The sequence below is a fragment of the Pecten maximus genome, chromosome 1 (genome assembly GCF_902652985.1).
Source record: "Pecten maximus chromosome 1, xPecMax1.1, whole genome shotgun sequence".
NCBI classification, from domain to species: domain Eukaryota; kingdom Metazoa; phylum Mollusca; class Bivalvia; order Pectinida; family Pectinidae; genus Pecten; species Pecten maximus.
Window position 1 is genome coordinate 407,345 of NC_047015.1, and position 13,360 is coordinate 420,704.

The window sequence follows — 13,360 nt, forward strand, 5'->3', positions numbered from 1 at the left end:
GGAAACATTGGAGATTAATAATAATGGGACACATTGGATGGATAATAATGGGAAACGTTGGAGATTAATAATAATAGGAAACATTGGAGATTGATAATAATGGGAAACATTGGATATTGATTTATAATAATGGGAAACATTGGAGATTGATTGATATTAATGGGAAACATCGGAGATTGATAATAATGGGAAACATTGGAGATTGACTGATATTAATGGGAAACATCGGAGATTGATAATAATGGGAAACATTGGATATTGATTGATAATAATGGGAAACATTAGATATTGATATTAATGGGAAACATTGGAGATTGATAATAATGGGAAACATTGGATATTGATTGATAATAATGCGAAACATTTGAGATTGATTGATAATAATGGGAAACATTGGAGATTGACTGATATTAATGGGAAACATCGGAGATTGATAATAATGGGAAACATTGGATATTGATTGATAATAATGGGAAACATAAGATATTGATATTAATGGGAAACATTGGAGATTGATAATAATGGGAAACATTGGATATTGATTGATAATAATGCGAAACATTCGAGATTGATTGATATTAATTGGAAACATTGGAGATAGACAATAATGGGAAACATTGGAGCTTGATAATTAAGGGAAACATTGGAGATTTATTGATAATAATGGGAAACATTGGAGATTGATAATAATGGGACACATCAGAGATTGATTGATAATAATGGGACATATTGGAGATTGATAATAATTGGACATATTGGAGATTGATAATAATGGGAAACATTGGAGATTGATTGATAATAATGGGAAACATTGGAGATTGATTGATAATAATGGGAAACATTGGAGATTGATAATAATGGGACACATCAGAGATTGATTGATAATAATGGGACATATTGGAGATTAATAATAATGGGAAACATTGGAGATTGATAATAATGGGAAACATTGGAGATAGCTTAATAATAATGGGAAACATTGGAGATTGATAATAATGGAAAACATTGGAGATTGATAATAATGGGAAACATTGGAGATCGATAATAATGGGACATATTGGAGATTGACAATAATGGGAAACATTGGAGATTAATAATAATGGGACACATTGGATGGATAATAATGGGAAACGTTGGAGATTAATAATAATAGGAAACATTGGAGATTGATAATAATGGGAAACATTGGATATTGATTTATAATAATGGGAAACATTGGAGATTGATTGATATTAATGGGAAACATCGGAGATTGATAATAATGGGAAACATTGGAGATTGACTGATATTAATGGGAAACATCGGAGATTGATAATAATGGGAAACATTGGATATTGATTGATAATAATGGGAAACATTAGATATTGATATTAATGGGAAACATTGGAGATTGATAATAATGGGAAACATTGGATATTGATTGATAATAATGCGAAACATTTGAGATTGATTGATAATAATGGGAAACATTGGAGATTGACTGATATTAATGGGAAACATCGGAGATTGATAATAATGGGAAACATTGGATATTGATTGATAATAATGGGAAACATAAGATATTGATATTAATGGGAAACATTGGAGATTGATAATAATGGGAAACATTGGATATTGATTGATAATAATGCGAAACATTCGAGATTGATTGATATTAATTGGAAACATTGGAGATAGACAATAATGGGAAACATTGGAGCTTGATAATTAAGGGAAACATTGGAGATTTATTGATAATAATGGGAAACATTGGAGATTGATAATAATGGGACACATCAGAGATTGATTGATAATAATGGGACATATTGGAGATTGATAATAATTGGACATATTGGAGATTGATAATAATGGGAAACATTGGAGATTGATTGATAATAATGGGAAACATTGGAGATTGATTGATAATAATGGGAAACATTGGAGATTGATAATAATGGGACACATCAGAGATTGATTGATAATAATGGGACATATTGGAGATTAATAATAATGGGAAACATTGGAGATTGATAATAATGGGAAACATTGGAGATAGATTAATAATAATGGGAAACATTGGAGATTGATAATAATGGAAAACATTGGAGATTGATAATAATGGGAAACATTGGAGATCGATAATAATGGGACATATTGGAGATTGATAATAATGGGACATATTGGAGATTGATAATAATGGGAAACATTGGAGATTGATAATAATGGGACATATTGGAGATTGATAGTAATGGGACATATTGGAGATTGATAATAATTGGACATATTGGAGATTGATAATAATGGGAAACATTGGAGATTGAGTTACTCACCATGAGAAGGTTCATTTTCATCTGGAGGTTCGTTACTCGGTGGTCGGAATGTAAAACTGGGTGGTAAGGATGCCTGTTTACAAACAGGAGTCTTCAGCTTACGAACGTAAGATGGCACAGGTGTTTTGATTTTCAACATAATCTGAGGATTTAATGAAACAATTTCAATGAATATATCTAGGTATTGTTATTATCAGCATCACTGAACAATATACCCAGGTACTGTATCTTCAGCAATTATAAGTATCAGCATATAATAATTTGTTTACAATACTTTTACCTGACACAATCGTTTCAACAAGATGGCTGCAATGGCTGCCATCTAGGATTTCAGACTGACACAAAAATAATATTTGGTAAGAACCAACTTAAGAACATTACAGGTAATTTTGAGCTGAATCCCACTGCCGCAAATTGTCGCCATGGCTGCCCTGTCAAAGTTTTCATGAAGCCAAAAAATAACAACACTTTATTGGCTCCCTTCCTTAACCTTATCAGCCTTACTAATTCAGCTCAATAGCACCAGTTGAACTGAAGAAGTTTAAAATGTATTATTCAAGATGGCTATCATAGGGACTATCTTGGATTTCGGACTGATCCGAAAAATAACAACACTTACTCAGGACCATCTCTCACGAAGAACGAAGTCAGATGATCTAACAAGAGGCCCATAGGGCCTGCATCACTCACCTGGATAATTCAGTAATCATAGCAAAAATTTTAAGTTACAATTATTCTACCTTTTTTGCTACATCCTCCATCTATGGTTTAAAGTTTGTTTTTTCTTTTTTTCCCTATTTTGCAACATTTCCCCTATTAGGCCCTCTCTCTCCAGCCCTAAGGGAGCCTTACCCTCCATTTATACAACATTAGATCCCCTCAGCCAATTAATGTTCCAGACTCAATTTCATCAGAATCAATTTAGTCATTTACGACCAGTAGGGATTTACAGGATTTACCCCCAATTTCCTCTATTGGGCTTCTTCATTCTGGCTCCAGGGGGTCAGTCATCATTTATGCAAAATCTTTTTGCCTAATTCCATCAAGGATTTTTCTGACCATATTTGGTTAAAATCAATTCAGAACTTGATGGCTACTTGTGATTTAAGACTTACATCTATTTCCCCTATTGGGCCCTCGCCATATGGCCCCTTGGGGGTCAGAGTCACCATTTATGCAAAATCTGTTCCCCTTCCCCTAGGAATGTCTTTGATTAAATAGGGTTCAAATCTATTCATAACTTAATTACAGGTAGCGATTTAAAGGAATTACCTCTATGACTAAATTGGGTTCAAATGCATTCCTAACTTTAAGACAAGTAGTAATTTAAAGGAATTACCTCTATTTTCCCTATCTGGCCCTGCCCTTTTGCCCCTTGGGGTCAGAGTCACCATTTATGCAAAATCCCCGGCCCCTTGGGGGTCAGAGTCACCATTTATGCAAAATCTGTTCCCCTTAACTCAAGGATGTTTCTGAACAAAATGGGTTCCAATGCATTTATAACTTTATGACAAGTAGCAATTTAAAGTAATTACCTCTATTTTCCATATTGGGCCCTGCCCCTTTGGCCCCTTGGCCCCTAGGGGTCAGTCACCGTTTATGCAAAATCCCCTGCCCCTTGGGGGTCAGAGTCACCATTTATGCAAAATCTGTTCCCCTTAACTCAAGGATGTTTCTAAACAAAATGGGTTCCAATGCATTTATAACTTTATGACAAGTAGCAATTTAAAGTAATTACCTCTATTTTCCATATTGGGCCCTGCCCCTTTGGCCCCTTGGCCCCCAGGGGTCAGTCACCATTGATGCAAAATCTGTTCTCCTTAACTCAAGGATATTTCTGACCAAATTGGGTTCAAATCCATTCATAACTTTATGACTAATAGCGATTTAAATGAATTTCTCTCTATTTCCCCATTGGGCCCTGCTCCTCTCGCCCCATAGGGGTCAGAGTCACCATTTATGCAAAATCTCTCATCCCCCAAGGATGTTATCGACCAAATCGGGTTCAAATACATTTATAACTTAATGACTAGTAGTGATATAAAGGAATTACCTCTATTTTCTCTATCAGGCCCCACCCCTTTGGGTCAGAGTCACCATTTATGCAAAATATGTTCCCCTTCCCCTAAGGATGTTTCTAACCAAATTAAGTTCACATCCATCAATAACTTTATGACTAGTAGATATTTAAAGAAATTACCTATATTTCCCCTATTCGGCCCCGCCCCTCTGGCCCCTTGGGTGTCAGAATTGTCATTAAAAAAAAATCTATTCCCCTTCCCCCAAGGACCTTTCTGTCCAAATTTGGTTAAAATCCATTCAGGATTTTCTGACTAGTAGTGATTTAAAGCAAATGATGGTGGACAACGAGTGGACGACAGACGCCGCACCATGGCATAAGCTCACAAGCCCTTTAGGCCAGGGGAGCTAGAAATCTACCAGCTCCTACCGACATCATTCAGAACGTTGATATTGCATTTCAAAATGAAATCTGATCTACTATTAGCCTCCTTACCATATGCAAATTTGTCAATGCAAAAATAACGTGTTTGGGGCCTCATATGAAAAACTACCTGTTTTCTTATGATATACTATAATCGACTTTAATGCTTAAATGATGCATGGTGATTTGGTTTCATCTTGATTAGTACACAGTTAAAACATGCTCCTTTAGTTGTAGGTTATATTCCGATTTACCTACTACACATGTATGACAAAGTTTACAACAACATTCTCCACAGGTGTTCATTTCACGGTTGGTTGGCTGGACACCTATCATGTTTGCTCAGGTAAAGCTGGTCTACTGAAGTAATTTTGGACACAAAATCAGTTTGGCATTCTGAATACAGAGGGATGTGTTTTAAGTACTATGATAAAGGAAGAATCAATTCTGTATATGCCATTAACATCAGTATCAAGAGTTGATCAACTTTGAAAAGGATTGGTTTTAATTGGGAAGCCCTACTGTATTTGATAGAGAGATCTTAGGACAAAACAAGCATATTGGTTGCTAATTAGGCAGTACATGTCCCACTAAATATAGTAACAGTGACCTTGACTGAAAATCCTGGAAACTCAAACTTGTCTCAGATATTATGGTCCTTTATAATGTTCATCATTGTTTGAAGTTTGATAAAAAATTAGGAATGAAGCCGCTAGAATGCCGACAAACTAGTGCGTTGCACACATACCTATGTACAAGGCCGACAAACTAGTGCGTTACATACATACCTATGTACAAGGCCGACAAACTAGTGCGTTACATACATACCTATGTACAAGGCCGACAAACTAGTGCGTTACATACATACCTATGTACAAGGCCGACAAACTAGTGTGTTACATACATACCTATGTACAAGGCCGACAAACTAGTGCTTTGCATACATACCTATGTACAAGGCCGACAAACTAGTGCGTTGCATACATACCTATGTACAAGGCCGACAAACTAGTGCGTTGCATACATACCTATGTACAATGCCGACAATCTAGTGTGTTACATACATACCTATGTACAAGGCCGACAAACTAGTGTGTTACATACATACCTATGTACAAGACAGACAGAGAGGAAACCTAGGAAACTTATCTAACGACAGAATGACCTCCCTTAGGGAAGTGGATTCGATATAAACCTTAAAACAGAATGACCTCCTTTAGGGAAGTGGATTCGATTTAACCTTAAAACAGAATGACCACCCTTAGGGAAGTGGATTTGATATAAATCTTAAAACTGAATTACCTCCCTTAGGGAAGTGGATTCGATATAAACCTTAAAACAGAATGACCTCCCTTAGGGAAGTGGATTCGATATAAATCTTAAAACTGAATTACCTCCCTTAGGGAAGTGGATTCGATATAAACCTTAAAACAGAATTACCTCCCTTAGGGAAGTGGATTCGATATAAATCTTAAAACAGAATGACCTCCCTTAGGGAAGTAAATCTTAAGATAGAATTACCTCCCTTTGGGAAGTAGATTTAATATAAATCTTAAGACAGAATGACCTCCCTTATTATAGATATTAAGATAGAATGACCTCCATTAATATAAATCTTAAAACAGAATGACCTCCCTTAATATAGATCTTAAGACAGAATGACCTCCCTTAATATAGATCTTAAGACAGAATGACCTCCCTTATTATAGATCTTAAGACAGAATGACCTCCCTTATTATAGATATTAAGATAGAATGACCTCCATTAATATAGATCTTAAGACAGAATGACCTCCCTTAATATAGATCTTAAGACAGAATGACCTCCCTTAATATAGATCTTAAGACAGAATGACCTCCCTTAATATAGATCTTAAGACAGAATGACCTCCCTTATTATAGATATTAAGATAGAATGACCTCCATTAATATAAATCTTAAAACAGAATGACCTCCCTTAATATAGATCTTAAGACAGAATGACCTCCCTTAATATAGATCTTAAGACAGAATGACCTCCCTTATTATAGATCTTAAGACAGAATGACCTCCCTTAATATAGATCTTAAGACAGAATTACCTCCCTTAATATAGATCTTAAGACAGAATGACCTCCCTTATTATAGATCTTAAGACAGAATGACCTCCCTTAATATAGATCTTAAGACAGAATGACCTCCATTAATATAAATCTTAAAACAGAATGACCTCCAGATGGAATTACTTCCCTTGATATAGATCTTAAGACAAAGATACCTCCCTTAGAGAGTTGGATTTAATATAAATCGTAAGACAGAATTTCTTCCCTTAATATAGATCATAAATTTAGACAGAATAAGCTCCCTAAGAGAAGTGGATTTAATATAGATCTTAAGACAGAATTTCTTCCTTTAATATAGTTCATAAATTAAGACAGAGTAATCTCCCTTAGATAAAAGGATTTAATATAAGATCTTTAGACAGAATGTCCTCCCTTAGAGAAGTGGGTTAAATATAGATCTTTAGGCAGAATGACCTCCCTTAGAGAAGTGGATCTAATATAGATCTTTAGACAGAATTTTTTCACATAACTAACAGGGTTTTCTGGCGCTATATGATGCTGCTCACAATAACGTAATATTACCATTTTGCATTGAGTAACCAAGTCGTAAATGATGACGTCATAAATTTTGACGCGCATTCCAAGGAGCATTGAAGATGGCGTGATGAAAATCTTTCATAAAAGCTTATGTTTGGTTACAAGTATGTGAGAAAAATAATCAATCATGGGTCTTTTCTGTGAACAAGGATATCTCAACCCTCGTGTAAGGGTCTGGCTGGCCAGCACTTCTGTGAACAAGGATATCTCAACCCTCGTGTAAGGGTTTGGCTGGCCAGCACTTCTGCGAACAAGGATATCTCGACCCTTGTGTAAGGGTCTGGCTGGCTAGCACTCGGCCAGCCTCGTGCTGACTGGCCAAACTCTTACACTCGGGTCGAGATATCCCTGTTCAAGGAACAGACCAATGATAGATTTTATTATTCTCCCTTACAGAAGTGGATTAAATATAGATCTTCAGACAGAATTATCTCCCTTTGAGAAGAATTACCTCCATCTCTTCTTCTTTAACATTGACATCACGGCCAGTTGATTCTTCTTTTTCTTCCTCATTGTCATCTTCACCATCACCATCTAATAGATCATCTTCATCCACCATACGATGAGATTCCTGTTCAATGTTTAGAAGTAAAGCAAATGTATAATACTGCTACAAGTATGCTATAAACCTTAATGCTTGAAAACCATTTCCCTGAAAAATTCATGTAGATACATTAACAAAAACAATTAGAGTTAAACAATCATGTTATGTAGGTCTCGGGTATCCAACACCATTTTATCAGTATTTGTTGATTTTCTTGAACATTAAAACAATCAAAGAAACATACTTAAAAGGTGTACCCAGTAACTACCTTTTTATAGATATAGAAAATGTAACACCTCTGTAATAGGAAATAATAAATGTTAAGATGTTACAGAAGGAACATTGAAAAATTTTATGTTATATAAAAGTTCTTCAGCATTCACCAATACCATACTCTATAAAAGGGATACACAACTGAGTGGGAGGTTATACAGGAGACAGACATACAGGAAGTCCCTACAATGTGTGGCCTCACTGCTGTCTACACAGACCATGTGGCATCAGGCCTTCAAAATTAAAAACTTTCATTAAAGATGGAAAATCATGCTAAGTTTAAGAGATATGAGTCCAGACTGCCACATAGTGATTGACATGGCGTTAGTTTCCCTCAAGTGTTACCCATGGAACACTGAACATATACATGTAAATCTTTATTGATAAAAGAGAATTATATTAACATTATCTTTTTGAAACTGTTTTAAAATTCTGAAATAAAGCAAGGATTGATATCTTTACAATCACTACAAATTAGTCCACACACGAACTGTATTAAAGACACAAGGTCAAAGACCACAAAATATAGCACTACAAAAAAACCAGGTAGGCATCAATACCATTTCTGAAATCAAAATACAACAAAACTCTTGGTAAGGAAGAAATAAGAAAAAGAAAAAAAGGTAGGTACACTTGAGACAGAGAAGGCGGATTCTGGAGAAATAAATCAACATTAAGTTAACAGTCTCGTGCAAAGTTGTGCAGTGCTGAACCAGTAATGATCATGTGAACAAACTATACATGCATATATACATAAATATTGAGGCAGTACTACCATCAATTCTCACCTTTAAATCCCTTTATGATTTAAGAATAAATTAATGGACATCCTTCTTTCCTAGAACTTATTGATATAAAACAATAATTTTACCACTAAAACAACAGCAAATTTCTAAAAAGAGGAATCAAAACAGATATAGAAAGCACCTAAAACTCGTATCTCACCTGATATTTGAGTTCAAATATTTCAGTTTTATTTTTATCCTCCATTTCGTGTCTGAGTTCTTCCTCTACCTCATCGTCCAACTCTTTGTATTTGTAAGTTTCCTGTTAATTAAGCAATAGTATCACCAGACACACTAGCCTGTTACAACCAAATGGCCTTTCTGATGTCTTCACATGAGGCCTCCCACAGGAGAATTTGGATGACATGATAATAATGAGTGTTCAGCCAATGGTTTACTTCCATTAGCACCTTGTAAACCTGCCTCACTAAACCAACGTTATCTATAAGTAGTATGAGAAGGGCCCAGTCACCTGTGTAGTTCTGGTAACATGTTTCATCGTTATAACATGGAAATGACCATGTAAACATAGTAAAGATGGATTCCTGTGTAGTTTCTGATTTGTGATTTCCATGACAATGTAAATTCTGGAAATCTGCACTGAAAGAAATTTACCTGTATATTGATAACTGGAATATCTTTATTGAGAGAAGTTTACCTGTATATCAAAAACTGAAATACTTCATTAACTGGAATACCTTTTTTGAGAGAAGTTTACCTGTATATCAATAACTGGAATACTTCAATAACTGGAATACCTTTATTGAGAGAAATTTTCCTGTATATCAATAACTAGAATACCTTTTATTGCGAAAACTGTTTACCTGTATATCAAAAACTTTGTTTGTTTTTGTTTAACATCCTTTTAACAGCCAGGGTCATTTAAGGATGTACCAGGTTTGTGAGGTAGAGGAAAACCGGAGTACCCACAGAAAAACCACCGGTCTACAGTCATTACCTGGAAACTGCCCCACATAGGTTTCAAACTCGCAACCCAGAGGTGGAGGGCAAGTGATAAAGAGTCAGGACACATTAACCACTCGGCCACCGCGGCCCCGGTATATATCAAAAACTGGAATACTTCAATAAGTGGAATACTTCAATAACTGGAATACCTTCATTGAGAGAAATTTTCCTGTATATCAATAACTGGAATGCATTTATTTATTGAGAGATTGTATATCATTAATGGGAATACCTGTTTTGAGAGACGTTTACCTGTATATCAATAATTGATTATCAATCTCTTCAGCCATAATAAATATCTCATTTGATTTTGGAGAATAGTCACTTGTTTACCGCCATGAATGTTCATGTGTTCTTTATATCCCGGTCTGGGAGTGCTTTTTCCAACTCTTACATTTGATGTAGTATATTACATGTATGTACAGGCCTAAAGCTCAGGGTTAAACCCTGTGTACATGTATATTATGTACAGGCCTGAAGGTCAGTGCTAAACCCTGTGTACATGTACATTATGTACAGGCCTGAAGCCCACTGTTTAACCCTGTTGACCCCTGGGACCTTGAATGTAGGCCAAGGTCATTCATTAGAACATACTTATAAGCCCTTCATAATCTCTAATCTTTTCATCCATGAAGAGAACTTGGTTCGAGCATATCTGAGCCTAAAGAAGATGTGGAAATCTGAGCAAATTGACCCCTTAGGCCTTTTGTCCCCTGTCCAGAACCCTTATAACTTTGAATCAACATTGGAAAGTTCCTGCAAAAGTTTATCAATATTGATTCAGTGGTTTTAGAGAAGATGAAAATATCAATTATTAAAGGATGCATTACAACAGACAAAAGGTGATTGTTATCTGAGACTCAAGTAACCTATTTCTTAGTGAGACTGTGGAATTTTACATCACATACTGGTCTTAGTGAGACAACAGTTTGATTACAATGCTTTAATTCTAAAATGGTGAGACAAAGTGCTGACAACACTCAGTAAATCTGTTGTGTATATAATCACACTATGCATATAGTTTGTGTAGTTCACACTATTAAATAGTTCACATCATTACATAGTTCACATCATTAAATAGTTCACATCATTAAATAGTTCGCACTATTAACTAGTTCACATCATTAAATATTTCACATCATTAAATATTTCACACTATCAAATAGTTCACACGATTAAATACGTTTCTGAAGAATGTAATATGATGGCTTCATGAGATACTGAAGAATGTAATATGATGGCTTCATGAGTTACAGAACAATGTAATATGATGGCTTCATGAGATACTGAAGAATGTAATATGATGGCTTCATGAGATACAGAACAATGTAATATGATGGCTTCATGAGATACAGAAGAATGTTATATGATGGTTCATGAGATACTGAAGAATGTAATATGATGGTTCATGAGTTACTGAAGAATGTTATATGATGGTTCATGAGATACAATGTATTTTGTACACAAGCTTTGTGCTATGGACTGGACTTAATGCACAGATAAACCTCTTTCACTAAGAGAAGTGTTATTTAAAACAGAGGAAGACACTTTAGTCTTTAATTCAACACATTTCCAAAATATATATGTTTTACTTATATGAAGTGGTGCATTAGTTTGATTAAAATTATGAAACATTCCTTGGTGGCTTCATTTCTTTTGTTATATAACAATTGATTTCTCTACAGAAACTACATTGTAACTAGAAATTGTGCAGGCACACAGATCAAATGCTTCATAAAATTGTAAAAAAAAAATTGTTTCTATAGCAACACATGAAAAAATGTCTGCATGGTGAGATTATTAAATACTTAAATCTATGTATCTATAGCTACGTACAGAAAAATGATTGGTGAGGTTATAAGATACTAAATCAATGTATCAAGTGTATAGCAACATATGGAAAAAATGTCTGGTGAAATTCAGAGTTAGTTTTTTTTAAGATAAATCAAAGGTCATCATTAAGGTCTGTAAGAGGTCAGTAAGTCTGTGTCTGAAGGCCTGTAGGTCTGTAGGACTCTAGGAGGTCTGTAGGTCTGTAGGTCAGTCTGTATGTCTGTAGGTCTTTAGGTCTGTCTGTAGGTCTGTAGGAGGTCTGTATGTCTGTAGATCTGTAGGAGGTCTGTCTGTAGGTCTGTAGGTCTGTAGGAGGTCTGTAGGGGGTCTGTAGGTCTGTATGTCTGTCTGTAGGAGGTCTGTAGGTCTGTCTATAGGTCTGTAGGAGGTCTGTAGGGGGTCTGTAGGTCTGTCTGTAGGAGGTCTGTAGGGGGTCTGTAGGGGGTCTGTACGGGGGTCTGTACGGGGGTCTGTAGGTCTGAATTAGGTCTCTAGGGGGTATGTAGGTCTGTAGGTCTGAATTAGGTCTCTAGGGGGTCTGTAGGTCTGTCTGTAGGAGGTATGTAGGAGGTCTGTATGTCTGTAGGGGGTCTGTAGGGGGTCTGTAGGAGGTCTGTAGGAGGTCTGTAGGGGGTCTGTAGGTCTGAATTAGGTCTCTAGGGGGTCTGTAGGTCTGTAGGAGGTATGTAGGAGGTCTGTAGGAGGTCTGTAGGGGGTCTGTAGGGGGTCTGTAGGTCTGTAGGAGGTCTGTATGTCTGTAGATCTGTAGGAGGTATGTAGGTCCGTAGGTCTGTAGGAGGTCTGTAGGGGATCTGTAGGTCTGTATGTTTGTCTGTAGGAGGTCTGTAGGGGGTCTGTAGGTCTGTTTGTAGGAGGTCTGTAGGTCAGTCTGTATGTCTGTAGGGGGTCTGTAGGGGGTCTGTAGGTCTGTAGGAGGTCTGTAGGAGGTCTGTAGGGAGTCTGTAGGGGGTCTGTAGGTCTGTCTGTAGGATGTCTGTAGGTCTGTAGGAGGTCTGTAGGTCTGTAGGTCTGTAGGAGGTCTGTAGGAGGTCTGTAGGTCAGTCTATGTCTGTAGGTCTGTAGGAGGTCTGTAGGTCTGTCTGTATGTCTGTAGAAGGTCTGTATGTCTGTAGGTCTGTAGGAGGTCTGTAGGTCAGTCTGTATGTCTGTAGTTCTGTAGGTCTGTAGAAGATCTGTAGGGGGTCTGTAGGTCTGTCTATAGGAGGTATGTAGGTCGGTCTGTAGGTCTGTCTGTAGGTCTGTAGGAGGTCTGTAGGAGGTCTGTAGGTCTGTCTGTAGGAGGTCTGTAGGAGGTCTGTAGGTCTGTCTGTAGGAGGTCTGTAGGTCAGTCTGTAGGTCTGTAGGAGGTCTGTAGGGGGTCTGTAGGGGGTCTGTATGGGGTCTGTAGGGGGGCTGTAGGTCTGTCTGTAGGGGGTCTGTAGGGGGTCTGTAGGATGTCTGTAGGTGGTCTGTAGGGGGTCTGTAGGTCTGTCTGTAGGTATGTCTGTAGGTCTGTTGGAGGTCTGTTTTTCTCTCTGTAGGTCTGTAGGAGGTCTGTAGGGGGTCTGTA

General features: G+C 36.8%; 1 protein-coding gene across 1 annotated transcript in view; it reads right to left on the reverse strand.

The window, feature by feature from the left end:
- Positions 1-13,360, reverse strand: part of LOC117321769 (voltage-dependent T-type calcium channel subunit alpha-1I-like) — a gene marked incomplete in the record, with an annotated part of 230,926 nt that overhangs the window by 3,858 nt on the left and 213,708 nt on the right. Inside the window, 3 exon segments of the mRNA XM_033876300.1 lie at positions 2,310-2,451; positions 7,841-7,960; positions 9,152-9,253. Coding sequence (XP_033732191.1) covers positions 2,310-2,451; positions 7,841-7,960; positions 9,152-9,253 — 364 coding nt within the window.